The following is a 19,219-nucleotide window of genomic DNA, read 5'->3' on the forward strand; positions in this document are numbered from 1 at the left end:
TGACTTATTTTCCACAACTTACCAGGGGTGAGCATGTGCATCATGTGTATCCTATGCCACTCTCCATTTATACTGGACAAAACATCAGCAGAGAGTGTGCATTGGTGGTGGTAACTCAGTCAGTTGGGAACTAGGATGAGAAGTGGAGGGTTCTAGGTTTGAGCCCCATACAGACGAAGTATGGAAGGTGTTCTAGTCGCAGGGGAAGATTCCAAAACACCTTTCGAGCACTGCCAAGGTATACTTGAGCAAGGCAACAAACCCATAAATGCTAAAAGAGGACCCAAAGAACATTACATGATTTCAATGTCTACCACTTAAAATCATTAACGGACAGTGATTCCTTTTACCCAGTTATCAGTCTTTAAATTTTAGTCAACACATGATATTAACCTCAAATTTTGTTCCATATCAGTAACAAGAAAAGTACATTCTAAGATTTTTAAAAATAAATAAATACAATAAAAACACAAAACCAAATATATCAATCATTATTTCTATATGATGCTTTTGCCATTACATCCTTTTCAACTTTTGTCAGTGTCCTGCTTCTGTGTCAGGCTGGCTTGAAAAATGAGCAGGTTCAGGAGCTTGATTTATGTTTTATTTATTACACACAGCCAATACAATGATGGATGCAGACATGAACATGTAAAAATGTAAACAGACAATTTCTATTTACTAGAATATTCCAATCAACCAGAACACATAGATTTGTCAAATATACACACTCTTCAAAACACATTTGATTATGTACAATATATACACAGTAATATCAATGCTGTGGTTATGTTTTTTTCTAATAAACAAATGTTTTAAGATTTAATGTACATTTTATTTTTTAGAAAACAATTAAACCCCAAAGACGATGTTGGAAATAAGAATTTTAGTTTAGCATGTCATCCTTTGGATTTGATTTGATTTTTTCAATTCAGAAATAAATCAAATCAAACCTGTTCCTGACCTTTGCTACATGAAGCTACTGTTTGTTGTACCAAGGCTTTGATTTTAAGTAAAACAATATGCTGGAGTTTCCAACATGCATTTTCTTTTCAGAACAATTTAAAAAAAACAGAAGCAATGGAGAGATGCTTGAGTCTAGGGCTAAAGACGGTCATTCCAGTACATTTTTATTGCACAGGTGCACCAGCATTTGAGAGAAAGAAAAGTTGAGATGTGTCTTTTAAAAAGTACATTTGAAGTTTGTAACTGCATCTCTGTTCACAGTATTCATTCAGAAGACAAAGAAAATCGATCCTGCTGCCTCGGCTGTGTGAATATGACTGAAGGTCTTGAGGTCAGGTGGCCACTGTGCTTGTGTTTACACAACTTATTTGCCAGTAAAACAGCATGCGATGATTTCAGAGGGATCTGATTAATGATTTGATGTGGCACGGATTACAAATGTGTAGGAACAACGTGTCCTTTTCCAACATGCTTCCCTTCATTTAGCAGGTGCGATCGTATCCACTTCTGGCCAGGCAGTGATGTAGTACCGAGGTAAAGTACCTTCCAACAGTCTTTCCATCCACAGGCCCAGACGGTCCAGTTTATGGTGTATCTGCAGGATGGATATGCTGCGGGCTCGGTTGGATTTGCGTGTTGGGTGCTCTTCGCGATACCCTGACTTGGACCTGACCCCTGAAGCCATCCTTTCCTCTTCAGATGTCTTGCTGTCAAGGTCCTCCCCAGTGTAGACAGGCTTAAACAGGCAAAAGTATTTCTTGTGGCCGTTAAGAGCCAAAACATAGCCAGTGTAGTCAGTCTTGTGGTTTCCTCCATCAATGTCGTCTGCAGCAATCTGCGCAGCATCCTGGGAAGAGTCCAGCAGAGCAACCATCCACTGGCTGTGCTTATCAATGTTCAGGAAGGAGAAATGTAGAGTCAAGCTCCTACGACAGCAAATAAAGGCACAACAAAAACGCTCATTAAGACAGTTGCCATTAACCCTGTGTATCAGTCAAATTTCCATTTTGCCTTTATGTTTGACCAGGTCACCCTCAGTCCAACTCACCCTCCGATCAGTTTCATGTGCACTCGTCACAGAGCACATACAGTTTCAAGGCAATATTTATTATTACTAAAAATTAGAGACTACAGTAAACACTGGCTCCAGAAATCCAGCCGGTGCACAAGCATCGCAGTGATTTATAACCATATAACTATAACTTCATAACTAACAAAGTACTACAAATATGACTGTGATTGGCACCGTTTTCCTCACCCTGTGAAAGAATACACCTCTTTGGCAAACTTGCTCAGGAGGACGTTCTTGGAGGTGTCAGTGAGGAGCAGAACCACATTCATTTGTCCCGGCCTCAGCTTTACCAAGTTGCTTGTATATGTGATATCTGTCAGCTCTGTGACCTCCACAAAATTCTTCTTGGGAGCCCGGCTAAAAAGTAACAGTTAAAATGTAAAAAGAAAAAAATATATACATATATCATCCTGCTCCCGGTGCATGTGGAAATGACTTAAGCTTTCTTGCCTTGGAGCACCGCCAGCTCTCGGGGACCCATTTTCAGCCCTTGTCCCATCTTTAGCTTTTGTTTTAGTCTGATTATCCTCACTGGAGTCACTGCAATCACGCAACACTTGTATCTTTTTATTTTGTCAAATGCAATGCACTGAGAAATGTGTGCAAAATATAAGTTTAAGACTGAAATGATGGTTTTCTGACCTGAAGGCCTGGATAACCACAGTTCCAAACAAGATGAACAAAGCAGAGAAGATAAGGGAAAGAAGAGGCATCATCTCACGCCTGTAAACCATTGAATATGTGTCACAGAAGCAAGCAACATATTATCCTTCAAAAAGACAGAGTTAAAAGATGTCCTCTCACCAGTTATTGTGCAGGATGTCATCGATGACCTCAGACAGGTAATCAGAAAACGCATAGATCCATCGGATTAAAAACACCTGTAGAGACAATATTTCCTCAGCCATGAGCACAAAGGCAGCGCTGATGCTGAAGGAATTATTGAAGATCGAAATAGGAAACGCACTGAGGCAAATTCATTGTTGAGTTCGGGCAGCATGGCATCATGGGTGAGGATGGACGGGTCCTTCTTGAGTTGCTCCAGCTGGTCCAGGAGACGCTGCTTGTCTTCCTCACTGCCATTCCATGCCGTCACTGGCTTGAAAAAGGCCTTTCCTGCAGCGTTACGCCTCTCCAAGATCACCACCTATGGGAAAAGTGCAGATGAGTGTTGCGGGAGTGTCTAAAAACAATCGCAAAAACTTCCTTAAAATCTTAAAACAGACTGGATTCTTTCCACGTGATCTAAATTCTGAGGTATCTTTAGGGCGTCAGAGCGGAGCTGTACAGTAGTGTCAAAGATGAGCTGCACCTGTGTTGGGGACTGCCCATTGTCCTGTTTCTGCATGAGAATGTCGCAAAGAGGTTGTTGTAGACGTTTGTACACGTAGGCAAACCTCACAACCTCCTTGGTATTGGTGGAGGCAAACGAGAAAAATTCCTGATTCCCAGAAGCAAAGGGTTCCTCGTCCCCCGTGAGGAGCAGGACACAGTATCTAAAAGGAGAGAAGACGTTGCCGCCACTGTTAGCATATGTGCACCGACCTCGGGGGGGGGGGGGACAAAATCACATGGTTGTTTAATATTACTTTCTGCGTCTGTGAAACTGTTTGACAGGACAGAGCTCGTCGAACAGCTTCTGGTTGACCAGCCGCGGCACGAGGAGAAACTTGTTGTTTGCCATGAACTCATCAATAATCTGCTTCTTCATGCCTTTGGCCTGCAGAGAGCAGACAAGACCACGTAAAAGAGATGATACTCCTTCCTCCTCTCCAGCCCCAGCGGTGGTGATCTACCTGAATGATATCAGCAGGTTTTTGGGCATTTTCTTTGAAGACCAGCATCGTCGGCGCGTAACTGTTAATATTGAATTTTTTCTGGAGGTTGGTAGTCTCGGAGAGGCCCTGGTCCACATAGCCAAACTGCAGGTAGTCTCTATAGGCAAAAGCTGTCAGCTATGGAGATAAGTTATGCACAGGTCTGTGTCAGTGAAGCAGTTTATTGTGAGAGAAATCTGATGTAAATTCTCAAGGTAAATTGCCTACTTTGTATAGCAGGGGAACTCCCGGCACTTGGTCGAACAGAAACACGTGCGGCTTATTGAGCTCATGCCAGCTGTTCAAGAGCTGCTGGTAATTAGCGTCGGTGATCTGTAACGACAGTTATGCACAAAGTTTCATCCACCTTCCATGATGGTCTCCTCCTGATATTTTACAGCCTGCAGAGCTGTCATTTAGCAAACAATGTACCTGCTCTACAAGTCTTAGCGGTAGAAGATCTTCCACAAACTGCCTCAGATGTTCCTTTGCTACAGCATAATGGAAAAAGGTTACTCTGCCATTAACAATTCCAAGTATTGATGGTGTGCGATGAGCTCCGAGGTGGTTTGCCAGCCGTCGCTCATAGCCAACATCTACCACGCCTATTCCAACACCTGAGGAGATGGAACAGTGGCAGAAATCAGTTTTTTTCCATAGCTAAAAGATGGTTACAGTACTGGGTGGGTTGTTTCCTACCTAGACTCTCCATCTCTTGCACCACCTCCTTCCAGACAGGTTCAATGTGGATGCAGCTGAAGCACCAGTCAGAGGTGATCTTGATCAGGTATGGTCTCCTGTAGCTGTTGGGCACCACATCGTTCACATACTGGTTGAAGTGCAAGATGTATTTGCTGTCAGCAAAGTCTCTCTGGTTCTTGCTGCCATAAGGGAAGTTGAAGAAGGACTCCTCAAAGTAAAAGGCGTCATGGCGGTGGCCGTAGTGACTGCTGCCATACGGCTGAGTGTCCTCTGTCTGCCCATAACGATCATAGTTGTTTCGCTTGTCTTCGTTGGACAGGATCTGGGCACAATTACATGTATAACTAGGCAAAGTCCTCTTGTAGTTGGGTATAATATACTGTACATGACAGCCTCACCTCATAAGATTTCGTAATCTTGATAAACATCTCTTCGGCTCCTGGATGTTTGTTTTTGTCTGGATGCCTTGGAGAGAATTATAGATTAGATTTTGAAGGGGAAAAAATACAAGTAAGTGTCAGCACTGTTGTGAAAGTCTTTACCATTCTTTTGCAAGGCGTTTATAAACCTTCTTGATCTCAGCCTGACTTGCAGCCCTGGTGACTCCTAGGATTTTGTAGGGGTCCATCTCAGGGACAGCATGAGTGTCTCCCATCAGCAGCATTGAGAGGAGCACGGCGACGGCCAGTAACCAAGACATGTTTGACCCTTACCTGTAGCCCATCGAGTATTTTAAAGCATGTTCAGACTTGCAATCAGATAAAATTCGAAATAGCCTACTTAATGAGGTGCAATTTATAGTCACACATAAGTACACTGGAAATTGTTAGAGCATTAAAATATAATAGATATGTATTAAAATATAAAACTCCCGACATGTCGCTGGAGAGGTGGGAACAATAACATTTTCATACAGTATAATTATTTGCAGTCAGATGCGACAGCAGCTAGCTGATGATCTAAACGCGCCGTTCGCCTTCACCTCAAGCTGACGCGCTCAACCGGTACTGCGTCACATAACTGAGGAAGATTGTCCGTTCTTCAGCTCGTCAGTAACATGGATCGGCGGCTAAATGGTAAGGGTGGGTTCATGAGCATCTCACAGTTCCTCCTGTAAGGGTGAGCTGAGACAACCTGCTGCTGTGAGGCAGAAGATGGGGACGAACAGCGTCGTTTCACCCATTCTACTATAGCTTCACCTGTGTGTTCATTTCATCGTTCTTCACACCGCGATTTTAAGGGTATATATCAGTGGAGACTTCCACCGCGCGACAGAGTCGCCTCTAGATAAATCAAACGCACCCTAGTTTCCCCGTTCTCGATTGACCAATCGCAGGTGGCGGTGATGTAAACAAGGAAGCGGAGAAGGCAACAGAGAGGAAATAAGATAAACGATAGAAAATTAGTTTTTAGCGTTCTGTTGTAAGAGATGGTTTAGATTTTTACAAACGCGCTAAACCATTGAGAGATACCTACTTATATTTCCATAGTCAAGTTCGTACCGAATGGAGGAAAGACATAAGAAGATTCTGCAGCGCAACAGGACCAATCTCGTTGGTGAATTGGATCCTTCAAGCCTCTACGATGGGCTGATCGAAAAGAGAGTCTTCACCCACGACATGATCGATGAGATAAAGGTAATAGAGCTGCCCTGTTAGGCGAGCCATTCAAAATCTCATTAGTAATAAATGTGAGCTTGTTGCAGAGCTCTGGAACTCGGCGCGACCAGGCTAGGCAGTTAATCAGAGACTTGGAGACCCGGGGAAGTAGAGCTTTCCCACTATTTCTGGAGTGTCTTCAAGAAACAGGCCATCACACTTTGGTTGAGTTACTTCAGGATGGAGGTCCAGCGGTTCAGATACAACCTCCGACCCCTGTTCCGATCGATCGTCCAGTTATCCAACCCCTTCCAGTTTGTAAGTCTGCCATACGATCACGTGTTTTGAGAGGAACGATGACAGTGAAAGGCATGTTCAACCCTCCTCTGTGTTTTTGACTCTGCTTTTTTTTTGATCAGCCCCTCCAGTGGACGTGGTTAGACGAGATAAAGCACCTGTCATCCCAGTTCCCCAGCCCAGCACTGCTCCCAGCCCATGTAAGCATGATGATGGATGAAGGACCCCCATCATCCATCCATCCACCATCCACCCATCCATTTTTCTGTGACAAATGTACTCAAATGTCAAAACCATGTTCACACCTTGTGTCCTACCTTGCTCATCCCGGGCAGCATTTCCAGAGCACATTAAGGCCAAATGCGAAGATTTTGTTTGATTTATGGGTAGAATTCTGGCCATTTTAGGCTTGGATTTGACTTTCTGACTCAAGGAAAAATATAGAATTCTTGCAAATAATTACAAACAAAAAGTATGTTTCCATCATCACATCCTGTTGATGTATACCATGCTATTGGTTTCCCCCAGCCCCCGAGGGGGAGTACATGAGACTGAAGCCACAAGGCAGAATTCGACGAGATAGTATTCAGGTTAGCATCATTTATTTCTCAAAGAGTTCACACTCAGTGAGGGGCTTACACCCATTCTCTGCTTACTTTGGTGTGCCAGAGCTATAAAATGGACGCCAACCCTTCTGGCCATTGCCTCATTATAAACAACGTGGACTTTGAGCCCAGGAGCGAGCTGAACAATCGTAAAGGCTCCAACACTGACTGTGACAGGCTGGAGAGCAGATTCAAAGCACTCAACTTTATTGTGAAGGTTAAGACAAACCTGAAACAAAGAGTAAGAACAGTTTCCTCTTTCACTCTTCATGACAACATATAATCACTTACATGTGACATATAACGCTAACAGGCCAATTCCACCCTTCAGCAAATTAAACACGAGCTGTCAGCTCTGTCGAAGATGGACCATTCGCAGTACGACTGCTGCGTGGTCGTGTTACTGTCCCACGGGACAGAGGTACAACCTGTCTTCCATGTTGCCAAGATTCTCTGTCATTAGACTATTTAAAACCCAATTTGTGCTCATATTCATGTTCACAGGTGAGCCACAGCCGCTTTCCCGGCGCTGTGTATGGCGTGGATGGACAGTTTGTCCCCGTTCAGCACATCACAACTTATCTGAATGGCCAGCATTGTCCATCCTTACAGGGCAAACCCAAACTATTCTTTATCCAGGCTTGTGGAGGGGGTAACGAACACGCAGAATAAACCAAAGCAAGTGTGAACCAGAGTTTAAAGGATACATGAAGCGGTCTTATATGTAAATCAATATCTCAATAGATGAAAAGGACACAGGCTTTGAGGTGTCCCCGGATGAGTTTGAGCCACCTGTTGTCAGTGCTCATGATCAGACAGATGCCATTCCGATGTCATCCAGCAGCGACTCCCTGAGCATGTCCGACGAGCCCGACGCCAGAGCATCACTGCCCACCCCGAGTGACATTCTGGTGTCTTACTCCACCTTTCCTGGTTTGTTGCATTCATGCATCTTTTATAACATAAAAAATAGGATGTTTCGGGTTAGGAATTGGGTTTAAATGCCACATTCGGCTTCTCAAATTCTTTTTTGACCACGTGATCTATATATAGGCTACGTTTCTTGGCGAGACACCCAGTCTGGCTCCTGGTACATCGAAACACTGGACCGCATTCTTGAAGAGAATGCCGCTACTGAAGACCTGGCCACAATGTTGATGATGGTGAGATGCTCTTATTTTGACAGCTGAATAAGGTTCACCAAGCCCATGTCCATTTTATCATTACGTTTCAACATCTGTGCTCATTTACAGGTCAACCATGAAGTCTCCCAAAATCAGGCCAAAGGACTGTACAAACAGATGCCTGGCTCTTTTAACTTCCTGCGCAAACTTCTCTACTTTCAAAGTTAGCTGTGAAAGGAATTTTTTATGTGATATTTTTAAATTCCATAACTAATAACTGAAAAAAATTGCACATGTTGCAAATATGTGGATTTTAGCAAAAGGTGATTGATTGACATGTCTTTTTTGTAATTGTTGATGCCCTTTTTGTAGCTTTTCTATTTGAAATTGTGATAAAACTGGACTGTATTTCTATGATAAATTTAGTTAATGGAATATGCCTTCAAATGCAGTTTATATCCAACGGAAATCCAAAGGATTTGTATGTGTTTTTCTTTTTTCTGTTACCTTGATTTCAAAAGGTATTGTTCAAGCATTAAATTTCTGCCCATTGCCATTAGGGGTCACTATAGGGTTAATTTCCGTCCACGTTAACAGTGTTTTACTTGATTTATATCCTTATTGCTTTGATCTTATACCCCCCCACCCCCCCCCCCCCCCCCCCCCCCCCCCCCCAATCATTCTAGATTTATGAAGCATTAAACTGTTGGTTTTAATATTTGGAATTCCTACTATTTTCTGCCAGTCAACATTTATGCATCATGTCTTTGACCTGTCGATGATAGCAGAATTGGCTGACAGTCTGCTGCTTCAAGTGTCCTATCATCCATCTTCACACAACACATTCTTGTCGATGCAACATGTTTTAAGGTTTTGTCTGGGGCTTCTTCCTACGTCATTCAAATAAAACTTGATGATCTAACAGTTTTGTTTGCCTTAGAGTCTTCCTCTTTCCTCATTGTTTCCTCTTTGTATAAAACCACAGCTGCAGGAAATGATTATCTCTGGCTTTAACAAAAAAATATATCTGAAAGGCATCTTTTGTTTTTTTTACGTCTGTATTAATATAATGTGCGTAGACAGAATAAAAGTCATACCTAAGGGTTGGAACCATAATAAATGTACATTGTGAGGTTAAAGAGAATGAGGTTAAAGAGAATGATTGCCTTTATAAAGCAGAAGTTCAAAGGAAACAAATGGTAATGCTGAAGCTGCCTTAAGATGTATTTAGTTATGTTAAAATAAAAATCCATGAAAATATTCTGTCACCAGGCTACGCTCAGTACCCCAGAGTGACAAAATGAAAGCAGAATTTTAGATCTTTGTGCATTATAAAAACAAACCCTGGAGTATTTAATGGACCTCAGACGTCCACTTAGCTGTAGCACCTTTGCAGCAGTTGCAGCCTCAAGTCTTCTTGGTGTGACGGGTGCAGTTTGGACCCAAATGCAGCACTCTGGAAAGCTGGACCGTAGTAATGACTTTTATTAACACACGGGCAAACAGGAACTCAGGCAGACAAGGAAACACAGGAAATAGTCCGTTCTTCAGGCTCTGGATAAAAAAGACTATTAATAATGGAACATAGAGGTTCAATAGACTTATACGACTAATCACCCACAGATCAAAACCTCTAAGACAAAGGAAATTGTCACTCTGGACTTTGGGAGGCTCCGACCAAGACCACAACCATTCTTGTTAGGGGGAGCTGAGGTGGAGGCTGTGGGCCCTTACAAATACCTCGGGCTATGGTTGGACAATAAACTGGACTGGAAAACACACACTAGCCACCTGGTGCCTACCTCTGTGGTCGGCATGCAGCTGGACTGAAGATGGCAGAGAGGAAGACTCTGGAAGACTGCTGGGTATTATGGACAATGCCAGCAACCCCCTGCACACCCTCATCAGCAACCAGAGGAGCCTGTTCATTGAAAGCCTGCTCCCTCCCAAGTGTCGGACCAACAGGCTCAAGAACTCATGTCCATCATGCCATCGCACTCTACAACTCCTCACTTGGGGGGAGGAACACATACGGTATGAGGACATAGAGTACAGAAGACAGTAGGGAAGGAGGGCAGCCATTTTACACCTGTACACACAGAAATGGACACTTGGTGCAATATATTTGGTGCAGTAACCTCATTCTCATCCATAGTGCAATAACTTAACCATATTTTCTGTGCTTCCTGTTTCTCTTTCTATCTGCTTGCTATTCTTTCTAACATGCTGCTGGAATTTTTAAATTTCACAAAGGGATCAGTAAAGTTGAGTTGAAGAGGTTAAACGGACTGGTGTTACTGAAACACATTAACAGTAAAAGACTGGTTGTAGCAGAACATTTAATAAGACGACAAAAATGGAACATTTATAAATGAGAGTGAATGATCATCTAATGACACATTTTCCTCAGTAAACTGTCGTGCAGTAAATGCTGTTACTGTATAAATATAGATCTAATAATAATGTGTGTCTAGAATTTGGAGGCACTTTCCTGGACTCCTCTGTTCCTCCTCTTCAGTCTAGGGGAATTTTGGACATGTGCTCCCACCCTTAAATCTCTCTGATGCTTGTTGAGTCGAATAGGTCAAACCAGTTGGCAACAGTGTTAGAACGATAGCTGTCATTGTTGTGGTTGTCAACGAGTGACAGATACAGAATCAGCAGAATAAAAAGAATAGAAAATAGAATGTTTGCAGTAGAATTAGTAACAGAACCTCTTCATAAAGGTGTGCTGTCCCTCGTTCTATCTGCTTCAACGCCTCTGCTCGCTCTTAATCCCAGTCACAATCTGCTGATTGTTGATGTTCACACTGTAACAGACAGACAAGGAACATTTATACATGCTACAGAAATGAGGACACCTGAATGAAAAAACATATATGGCTTTTGACAGCCTCTGATTGTAAAGTGAGATTATTTTCCCACAAATAATCAATCACCAGAGTTTAAACTCTGAACTCTCAGATGAGATTACTTTCCACCAAATGAAGAGATACAATGTTATTAAAAAGAAAGATGGATGCAGTCAATCTGATCATATGGCCTACATTTTCAGTTTAAAATTCAGATTTTGCTTTAAAAGTCAACTAATACAGCAAGAACATGTGTGATCCTGATGTAGCTGTAAAAGTGATCTATTTCGTGCTTTTTATGAAATCCCCAGCTTTGAAGACAAAGGAAACTTCTCCAGAACCAGCTTGAAACTTACACAAAGCATAAGTGTTGTTTTCCAAAATAACCACTAAAGTACAGTTGCTGCACCGCTGTGACGCCAAATTGCAGAGATAAAGATCAAAGATGCTCGGGCCTCCTCCAGGAAGTTGACAGTGAAAACACCATTTGTCCTCCACAACACTTGTCTCAACTATAAGACACCTGGAGCTGAAGAACCAGTTAACTGTGAGGTTCCTTGTTCTTAAACTCAAAGACGAAATGTCTCACAGTCATAAAGGACTCCTTTACAGTATGGCAAGGAAGCAAATAGTATTGTATCACAACAGGATTATATTATCACAGCAGGAAGTTAAAGAGTCCACTTCTTCCTGGATTTCAAAAACATGATGCTAATCATCCTGCACAAAGATCTGAGGTATTTCCGGGGTTTTCTTCTGTTTGTCTTGTAAACGTGATGCATTTACCAAAAGTTTGACACTTCCTTCACAGGTCGTGCAGGTTACACAGGTTAAAATATCGGTTTGTGGGAGATCCAGCAGGATAAATAGAGGTGTGAGTCGACAGAAGCCTCACAGCTCAACTACAGGACAGACCTACAGGACAGACCTACAGCCATGCAGCACTTCACAGCGAGCACCATCTTGTGTAAGTATGCATGTCTCTGATGATGATGATTATTGTTATTATTATTATTATTATTAATAATAATAATAATAATCACAGACAAGTATATCATATTTAATTTGGGCAATAACAACTGACATGAATGGCACAGTGATGCCAGTGATTTGGTGTTCATGCAGGTAGAATTTTGCGACAATATGCTTCATTTCATGATACATTTTTTTAATAAAAGGATTCAAGCTTTGCAAACATGATTAAAAGCAGCATTTATTGTGTTTTCCAGTGCTGGCAGCAACATGTTCACTCATGACAACAGGTAATCGAACGTTACACAGGCTTTTTGTCTAGCTTCAGAGTGTGAATTCAACAGTGCAGATGAACATGTCCTGCCTTTGCAGCCGCCGCTGTCGACAGAGTGACCACCTGTGAAAGCCCATTTAACGTCCATCACCTGAGATGTGGTACGAGCTTCTATGCTACACATGTTTAAATGACCTTCTTAGCTGCTTTTGCCGTGTCATTGTCGTGCCGTTCATGGTTTTACAAGCATTACAATTGTGGCATTAAATAATTTGATAGAAATACACTGATTCTAAATAAAATACACACTCAGACCCTAGTTTAAAAAAATAAAAACAATGTTTTTTTCACAAGCCAGCCAAGTAAAAGTAATTTATTTAGTGCTTTTCATTGTATAAAATGTTATCTAAATGCTGATGTAATTCCTGCACACTGTAGTATCTATCCCCTGAGAAAAAAGTATCAAATAAGAGTGTCAAAGGTTTGTGCTCAGAAAACCTTCGCTGTCTATTTCAGAGAAGGGAGTGATCAGCGTGCAAGCCGCCCTGTACGGCCGCGCAGACACGGACACCTGCAGCGAGGGCAGGCCTGTAGGCCAAGTGACCAACACAGCCTGCTCGCAACCAGGCACGGAGGATCTTGTCAAGACGAGGTAGACACGTTCCTGTTCCGACCGGCGCTGTTGCTTCCAATGCGACAGCCTATCAGACCACATTCACGTTCAACAACAATTTTTAGCAGAACCAAAGTCCTTCGGGCAGTGAATGGTTCATTTGACAATAGAAAGGAAATTTGAATTGGAAAACAAATGAATGAAACAGTTATAATTTAACCCTTAATATTTATTGGTAATTAAGTGATTCTAAAAAAAATTATAGATCCAACAGAAAGGCCAGTTGACTATAAAAAAAATGCTTGCAGGGACAAATAAAGTCCCGTGTAACAACTGCTCCCATTTATGTTCTACTCAGATGTGATGGCAAAAAAGAATGTGAGATCAACATAAGAGACGTGGCTACCGCTGATCCCTGTGTGGGCACCTTTAAGTACCTGGACACCAACTACACCTGTCTACCAGCAAGTCAGTCAACAGTAACACTGAAACAGCCCCATCGGTTGTAACTGTATGTTCCTCTAACCTCATTGGTTCTTTCGACAGTTCACGTTGTTGCCTGTGAGGGCTCGCTGGCCCATTTGTTCTGCGGTAAGACTTCATTATTCGTTTCACATTCACAGAACATTACTCTGATCTCATTACTCTGCTTTCCTCCATCAGCTGAAGGACAGGTCATTTCTGTGTACGGTGCTGATTACGGCCGTCGGGACGAGACCACATGCTCTTACAGGCGCCCCAGCTCTCAGACGAGGAACACCCTCTGCTCAGGCCCCACTAACAAAGTTGCAGAGCTGTACGCCTACAAAACTTGCTGGTTTCAGCACACGTGTGAGAAGAATCACAGTAAAACCTGGAATAAGTAACGTTACTGTTTATCCACAGGTGTAATGGAAAGAACAGGTGCACGTTCAGAGTTGGCGGATCACTGTTTGGAGACCCCTGTAGGAACACCTATAAGTACCTGGAGCTGGCTTACGTCTGTGAATGTACGTTTTAGTGGTTTACACTTGAATCATTTGGTGTGATATGAGTCTAGATTTTGTCCTTGTAATATGCACTTGAACCACTAGTTGTCACTATTCTCCTCTAAACCTTTTTCTTCTTTTTCAGATCCTGTGATTGTTCCATACGAGCATTACTCTCCAGAATGAAACTACTGCCATTTCTGCAAGCTTATGCTTCCAATGAGGACAAAACAACAAACCAAGACATACAAAAAAATCAATTCAAACTGAAAATGACATACTGCATACAACACATGATTCCATTTGATTAGAATTTGGTGATGAAGATTGATTTTCTTTCTTTCTGGGGGTTGTATTTAAAAATTAAATTTTACAATTAAAATGCAGCAAATGACATTGATTTCTCAGTTTTTCCCTTATAAATATCTCCAAACTGGGGCTTTACTGGTTTAGGTAACCCAACAAGCAGCAGCCTTACACAGCTGTCTTTCCTGTCTAAAGACTGGAACCCATCTTAAGGAAGGAGGCAAATAGAACAAACATAAGGTGTCAAAAGGTGTATTCCACCACTCCATGTTTTTATGCCATGGAATCCCAAATATTTCAGAAGACAATAAAAGCAAAGAGGTGTCATTTTAATAACCAGTTCAGGCTTTATTGGTTACTACTTCAATGATACAGTCCTTTAGGTATTTTATTTAGATACAGATCTTAAGTTAACCACTTTAGTCTGGTGTTACATGGTTAAAGCAAAAACATTCTTAGAAGTACTAAAGAATGAGATTAAATGGTGATTTTTGCATCCTCGCTACCAAATAACGGTCAAGTTGTCGATGTCTTTGTTGAGGTCGGTCTTTGACGGGTAAACGACCTTAAGGTTCCCGTCGTGGTCGACCGTTCGGACCTGCTGCACGATGAGCTCGCTGGACATCTCGCGGGGGCCGGACGGCTCTTGCGGGCTCCCCTCTTCCCCATCTGAGCTCACTTCTTCCTGATGTTCTACTGTGAACTTGTTCAACTCTGCCATTTTCTGTGATTAAAACAGGAAGCGACATTGCTTGTTTTATGCAGGAGAAACACCAATTAAAGACGGTAAAAAGGAGAAATTGTTTTAAAAGACATCACATAAAAATCTGGGTATTAAGAACTTGGGCTCATCCAGGATCAAAAACTCACTTAACTAACAGGAGGCCAGATCGATAAGTACTTTAAAAAAGTAGTCAGGAAAATTTTAGATCAGTGGTAAAATGGTGGAGCTAGGCCAGCGGGGGGTTGATGTAGGCTGTTGACACCTGTACGAAACCTCGCTGCTAGACAAAAAAGCTGTGACTTCATTTAAAAGCTTACTGCAACCAGCGCGTCCATCACGTCTTTACACGTCTGCAGGCTGGTGGCACTTGTCACTTCCAAGAGCAGCTCCTTGGTCGTCTTTTTGATCTGTGAGGTACAATCGGCCGTGAGTTTAACCACTGCAACCTTAAAATGACACGACTTTGTCTTCAGTTTATATCAAGATGACGTGCACCTTGGTTTTCTCACTGTTGGTGATAGGTGGAAATGAGATCACATGACCCTCTGTATCCACCAGACAGGGATAGAACGTTTTCCCTTGCAGGATCTGCAAGTATCTGTTTTTGACAACACCAGGAAAGGCATTATTACAACAGTCATCGTCAACGGCTGCTGGTAAAGCCAACTGTGTTCTACCCACTTGTGAAGGCCTGTGACGTTTTGCCTCTTCTTCTGTTTCCTGAGGTCATCCGCCTCCAGCTGAAGGTGTCGCATCAGCTCCACAGCTGTCATTTCCTTCCGACCCAGTGGCACAATCTAACGTATGATGTTAAACCACAATCAAAAACAGCTCACCAGCCTTCACTGACATGTCCAACGTACTACAGAGCATCAGACATGAGGATGACAGGAGGCCAGACACACCCATGCTGCCCCATTAAGATTCTCATCATTTTAGCACTTTAGCACCAAGTCAAGCTGGTTCTGGAGAACCTACCTTTAGCTGAGTCGGTGATTTTACGTCATACGTCAGGGGACCTTTGACCAGCTGCAGATCATGGGTCGCTATCGTTGCAATGGTCCTTTTGTCGCACACGTCCTCATGAAGCTTTGTCTGGAAAACCCAAAAAGGTTAGCTTCATATAAACACCTGTTGACAGAATGGCTGAGTTTTAAGTGCTTTGTGGCCCCACAGGCTTACCTGAGCCATAAGGAACCTTTTGAGAGAGTTCCCGGGTTTGAGGTGCATGCCTCTGACCACGCAGCACACCAGATAAGGTCGAACATCTTTGACCTCTGCCCTGACCTGCACGGTGAGTGCTGTGGGGGCATCTGAAACATGAAGAACCCTCACCACCACCTTGTTCAGTTCCTCCACCTCATCCTGTTTGGCTTCCGCTCTCTCTTTCTTTTTCCTCTGCTGCTTCTTCCCCTTGTCCGCTTCACCTCCACCCTCAGCCTGTCTCCCTTTTCCCTTTCCTCTGAGGTAGTCCAGGATGGACTTGGTCTGGCAGCCGTTGACCATCTTCTCCAGGCGTTTGTCACTCAACTTGTTGCCTCTGAAGTTGATCTCCTTCAGCTTAGAGCAGTCGCTCATTTCAGGAGGGATCTCGCTCAGCTTGTTATTGGAGAGGTCAAGCACCTGTCAGGAAAGATGTGTGGAAAATCAAGGAGAGTCATGCCACCATGCTGAGGCATGATGTGGATGCACTGGCTATCTGCTCCTGTGAACATACCTCAGAGTTTTTATTCAAACAGTCGGGCTCAAGGGTAAAGTGTTTTTTTTTGTTTTGTTTTTTAAATTATAAAATATAGACATTATTATTTCAGCTCTACTTTCACCCTGCCTTGTAAATTCAGTATTTCATTGATGGTTTATTGGTTTGGTTATGAGGTCAAAGGTTACAGCAATGTCATGCCTCATTAATTTGATATCTTATCACTTAAAGGTCACTTGAAAACTTTGAATGTAAAATAACTGCAAAACACAGAGGTGTTTGATTTAGAATTCCAACACTTCTGGCTGCCTTACTTTTGAGTTAAAAATGCATGGCAAAAACACCTAAATCATGGATTTATTTATTTATTTACAGTCACTTAAGATTGGGGGTGTGATTCGTCTTAAAAAGGAATACATTCCAAATTCAAAAGAGACATCCTGCAAGGTTACAGTCTTCACAATGTTGCTGTTTGGACAAAGGTTTGACCAACCTTCAGAGCAGCCAGCTTTTGAATATCTGCAGTCAACCGGTCAATGGAGTTGTCAGAAGCCATCACTGAGCTCAGAAGATCCAGATCCTCCGAGAAGAAACCGGATGGAAAGCCCATGATGCGGTTCTTGGAGATGTTGATGGTGGAGAGCTTGGTGCACTGGTTCAGTCCATCCGGCAGGACCTCCAAACTGTTACAGCTCACATTCAGGGTGTTCAGCTCTCGTAGCCGAGTTATTCCCTCTGGCAAACTCGTGAGGTTGTTGACTGAAAGGTCCAGGACTTTCAGAGACGTTAATTTATCGATGACATCCGGGATCGAGGCTAACTTGTTTCTGCACAAGATGAGGCTTTGGAGGTTCGTTAGCTGCTGGATATCCTCGTGGATCTCTGTCAAACTTGGACACTGGCTTATCTCTAGGTAATTCAATAGTGTAAGTGAATAAATCGCAGAGGCAAGTCCCCCATTTGACGATATTCTCCCATCCACTACCGAACCCTGTAAAACCAGTTCACGTCTCTTTCCCGCCGATGCTTTTTCTATTTCTGGCCATTTCTGCGTGTCATCCATACCGTAAAACTAGTAGAACTGGATACAGCGGTGTGGGGCGGAACCTTCATTTGTTCGCGTGAAAGTTACTCGGTGGCACACGGAACAAAAAAATAAAAGATCAACTTCCGGTCTAGAAAAACGCTACTGCGCACGCTCTGTAGCCTCCCCGCCAAACTACCGCTCGGGCTCTTCCGGCCTCATTCGACAGTTTCCGTGATGATGCTGCGCGTTCACGAGCCCGTTAACGGGTTTATTGTGGCCGAGCCACTTCAAACAGTGGCTTTTACGAGGATACACCGTAGATTATAATGTAAAATATTGCGTACAATAATTTTTCAAAAATCCAACAAATAGACTAATATTAAACAGTGATGTGCTTTTGTTAAAGGTGTGGGATAGCTCTGATAATGAATCAAAAATCAGGTTTGATAATATACAATGCGATAGTGACGATTAAGATTAATCTAATTTAAAAAGAATACATTTTCTTGTGCTCAGTTATTGAGCCAGGAATCGAGACACTGTGAATATATTTCTTACTTTACACAAGTATGAAATTGACTATTTTAATTGAAGGTCGGATATATTGCTGATCTTCATTAATACACCCCACTGGTGGCTCTGAAGGACTGCTTTAACACCACGGACTGGGATGTACTGCTGGGGGAACATGAAGAGGACATAGATGAGATGACCGACCGTCTCACAGACTACCTCAATTTCTGTGTAGATGTGGTTGTCCCCACCAAGACTGTACAGTGTTATCCTTACAATAAGCCATGGGTAACACAGGAAGTCAAGGATGTCCTCAATAAGAAGAAAAAGGCCTTCAGAAATAAAGACAGGGAGGAGATGAAAGAAGCACAGTGGGAGGTGAAACGCTGCTTGAAGGAGGCGAAGAACACCTACAGGAAGAAGGTGGAGAAGAAGCTGGCTGATAACAACATGCGGGACGTCTGGGAAGGTGTCAGGACCATCACTGGTCACAAAGCCAAGACCAGCAAGGAAGGGGGAGGAGTGGAGAGGGCAAACGACCTGAACCAATTCTTCAACAGGTTCAGTCAGCCCACTCCACTCCAATCCTCTGCCCCCCACCTCAGCAGCCCAGCTCCCCTCCACCCCTCCCCCCCTCCCCAGCAGCCGAGCTCCCCCTACCCCCCCTCCCTCCAACCCGCCACCCACCACAACTTCCCCCAACACCACCTCCCCATCCTCCACCTCCCCTCCCTCTACTGACCTCCCTCCTCCCACCCTTCCACCCTCTACCACCCCCATTCCCCTGCTCTCACCATCCCCACATCCTCCCTGCTTCACGGCTGACCAGGTGAGGGGAGAACTGAGGAAGCTCCGGCCCCAAAAAGCAGCTGGACCGGATAGAGTCTGTCCCCGGTTCCTCAAGACCTGCGCTGCTGAACTCGGGGAGCCGCTACAACGGGTCTTCAACCTCAGCCTGGAGCTGGGGAAAGTGCCCACCTTATGGAAGACGTCCTGCATCATTCCAGTCCCCAAGAAGAACAGACCGAGTGAGCTGAACGACTTCCGGCCGGTGGCACTCACCTCACATCTGATGAAGACTCTGGAGTGG

At 43.4% G+C, this 19,219-nt stretch overlaps 4 protein-coding genes across 4 annotated transcripts; 2 read left to right on the forward strand and 2 right to left on the reverse strand.

Moving 5' to 3' along the window:
- Nucleotides 1-582: 582 nt before the first annotated feature.
- dnajc16 (DnaJ (Hsp40) homolog, subfamily C, member 16) lies at nucleotides 583-5,775 on the reverse strand. The gene is made up of 15 exons (XM_057040451.1): nucleotides 5,540-5,775; nucleotides 5,100-5,270; nucleotides 4,956-5,022; nucleotides 4,555-4,879; nucleotides 4,288-4,472; nucleotides 4,084-4,188; nucleotides 3,835-3,993; nucleotides 3,628-3,758; nucleotides 3,351-3,534; nucleotides 3,006-3,185; nucleotides 2,843-2,919; nucleotides 2,681-2,761; nucleotides 2,489-2,578; nucleotides 2,225-2,395; nucleotides 583-1,892 (listed from the first exon to the last, which is right to left on the reverse strand). Exons 2-15 carry the CDS (start codon nucleotides 5,255-5,257, stop codon nucleotides 1,445-1,447), a joined length of 2,361 nt encoding a protein of 786 aa, XP_056896431.1. The 5' UTR covers nucleotides 5,258-5,270; nucleotides 5,540-5,775; the 3' UTR covers nucleotides 583-1,444.
- A 128-nt stretch (nucleotides 5,776-5,903) lies between these two features.
- casp9 (caspase 9, apoptosis-related cysteine peptidase) lies at nucleotides 5,904-8,737 on the forward strand. The gene is made up of 10 exons (XM_057040453.1): nucleotides 5,904-6,194; nucleotides 6,263-6,473; nucleotides 6,575-6,652; nucleotides 6,981-7,042; nucleotides 7,122-7,298; nucleotides 7,389-7,478; nucleotides 7,562-7,709; nucleotides 7,802-7,990; nucleotides 8,111-8,220; nucleotides 8,311-8,737. The coding sequence occupies exons 1-10, from the start codon at nucleotides 6,063-6,065 to the stop codon at nucleotides 8,407-8,409; spliced, it is 1,296 nt and encodes a 431-aa protein (XP_056896433.1). The 5' UTR covers nucleotides 5,904-6,062; the 3' UTR covers nucleotides 8,410-8,737.
- Nucleotides 8,738-11,844: 3,107 nt separating this feature from the next.
- On the forward strand, nucleotides 11,845-14,256 carry LOC130529833 (L-rhamnose-binding lectin SML-like). The gene is made up of 9 exons (XM_057040454.1): nucleotides 11,845-12,000; nucleotides 12,263-12,295; nucleotides 12,378-12,440; nucleotides 12,796-12,931; nucleotides 13,251-13,360; nucleotides 13,439-13,483; nucleotides 13,556-13,688; nucleotides 13,778-13,881; nucleotides 14,006-14,256. The coding sequence occupies exons 1-9, from the start codon at nucleotides 11,970-11,972 to the stop codon at nucleotides 14,044-14,046; spliced, it is 696 nt and encodes a 231-aa protein (XP_056896434.1). The 5' UTR covers nucleotides 11,845-11,969; the 3' UTR covers nucleotides 14,047-14,256.
- A 234-nt stretch (nucleotides 14,257-14,490) lies between these two features.
- On the reverse strand, nucleotides 14,491-17,724 carry lrrc47 (leucine rich repeat containing 47). The gene is made up of 7 exons (XM_057040452.1): nucleotides 17,083-17,724; nucleotides 16,073-16,513; nucleotides 15,869-15,985; nucleotides 15,572-15,687; nucleotides 15,386-15,488; nucleotides 15,208-15,297; nucleotides 14,491-14,890 (listed from the first exon to the last, which is right to left on the reverse strand). The coding sequence occupies exons 1-7, from the start codon at nucleotides 17,650-17,652 to the stop codon at nucleotides 14,669-14,671; spliced, it is 1,659 nt and encodes a 552-aa protein (XP_056896432.1). The 5' UTR covers nucleotides 17,653-17,724; the 3' UTR covers nucleotides 14,491-14,668.
- Nucleotides 17,725-19,219: the final 1,495 nt, after the last annotated feature.

The sequence above is a fragment of the Takifugu flavidus genome, chromosome 8 (assembly GCF_003711565.1).
Source record: "Takifugu flavidus isolate HTHZ2018 chromosome 8, ASM371156v2, whole genome shotgun sequence".
Taxonomy (NCBI): domain Eukaryota; kingdom Metazoa; phylum Chordata; class Actinopteri; order Tetraodontiformes; family Tetraodontidae; genus Takifugu; species Takifugu flavidus.

What these genes read in the sequence shown, in the direction of transcription:
- lrrc47 (XM_057040452.1), bottom strand. Translation starts at nt 17,652, where the DNA reads ATGGATGACACGCAGAAATGGCCAGAAATAGAAAAAGCATCGGCGGGA. An exon ending in AAAGGTTCCTTATGGCTCAG is followed by an intron (nt 15,986 to 16,072) that starts GTAAGCCTGTGG and finishes TGGGTTTTCCAG; the next exon opens with ACAAAGCTTCATGAGGACGT. An exon ending in AATCACCGACTCAGCTAAAG is followed by an intron (nt 15,688 to 15,868) that starts GTAGGTTCTCCA and finishes ATCATACGTTAG; the next exon opens with ATTGTGCCACTGGGTCGGAA.
- casp9 (XM_057040453.1), top strand. Translation starts at nt 6,063, where the DNA reads ATGGAGGAAAGACATAAGAAGATTCTGCAGCGCAACAGGACCAATCTC. An exon ending in TATCCAACCCCTTCCAGTTT is followed by an intron (nt 6,474 to 6,574) that starts GTAAGTCTGCCA and finishes TTTTTTGATCAG; the next exon opens with CCCCTCCAGTGGACGTGGTT. An exon ending in AGACAAACCTGAAACAAAGA is followed by an intron (nt 7,299 to 7,388) that starts GTAAGAACAGTT and finishes TCCACCCTTCAG; the next exon opens with CAAATTAAACACGAGCTGTC.
- dnajc16 (XM_057040451.1), bottom strand. Translation starts at nt 5,257, where the DNA reads ATGTCTTGGTTACTGGCCGTCGCCGTGCTCCTCTCAATGCTGCTGATG. An exon ending in ATGGGCAGTCCCCAACACAG is followed by an intron (nt 3,186 to 3,350) that starts GTGCAGCTCATC and finishes CTTTTCCCATAG; the next exon opens with GTGGTGATCTTGGAGAGGCG. An exon ending in GAGGTGTATTCTTTCACAGG is followed by an intron (nt 1,893 to 2,224) that starts GTGAGGAAAACG and finishes TTGCTGTCGTAG; the next exon opens with GAGCTTGACTCTACATTTCT.
- LOC130529833 (XM_057040454.1), top strand. Translation starts at nt 11,970, where the DNA reads ATGCAGCACTTCACAGCGAGCACCATCTTGT. An exon ending in CACAGCGAGCACCATCTTGT is followed by an intron (nt 12,001 to 12,262) that starts GTAAGTATGCAT and finishes TGTGTTTTCCAG; the next exon opens with TGCTGGCAGCAACATGTTCA. An exon ending in CTACACCTGTCTACCAGCAA is followed by an intron (nt 13,361 to 13,438) that starts GTCAGTCAACAG and finishes TTCTTTCGACAG; the next exon opens with TTCACGTTGTTGCCTGTGAG.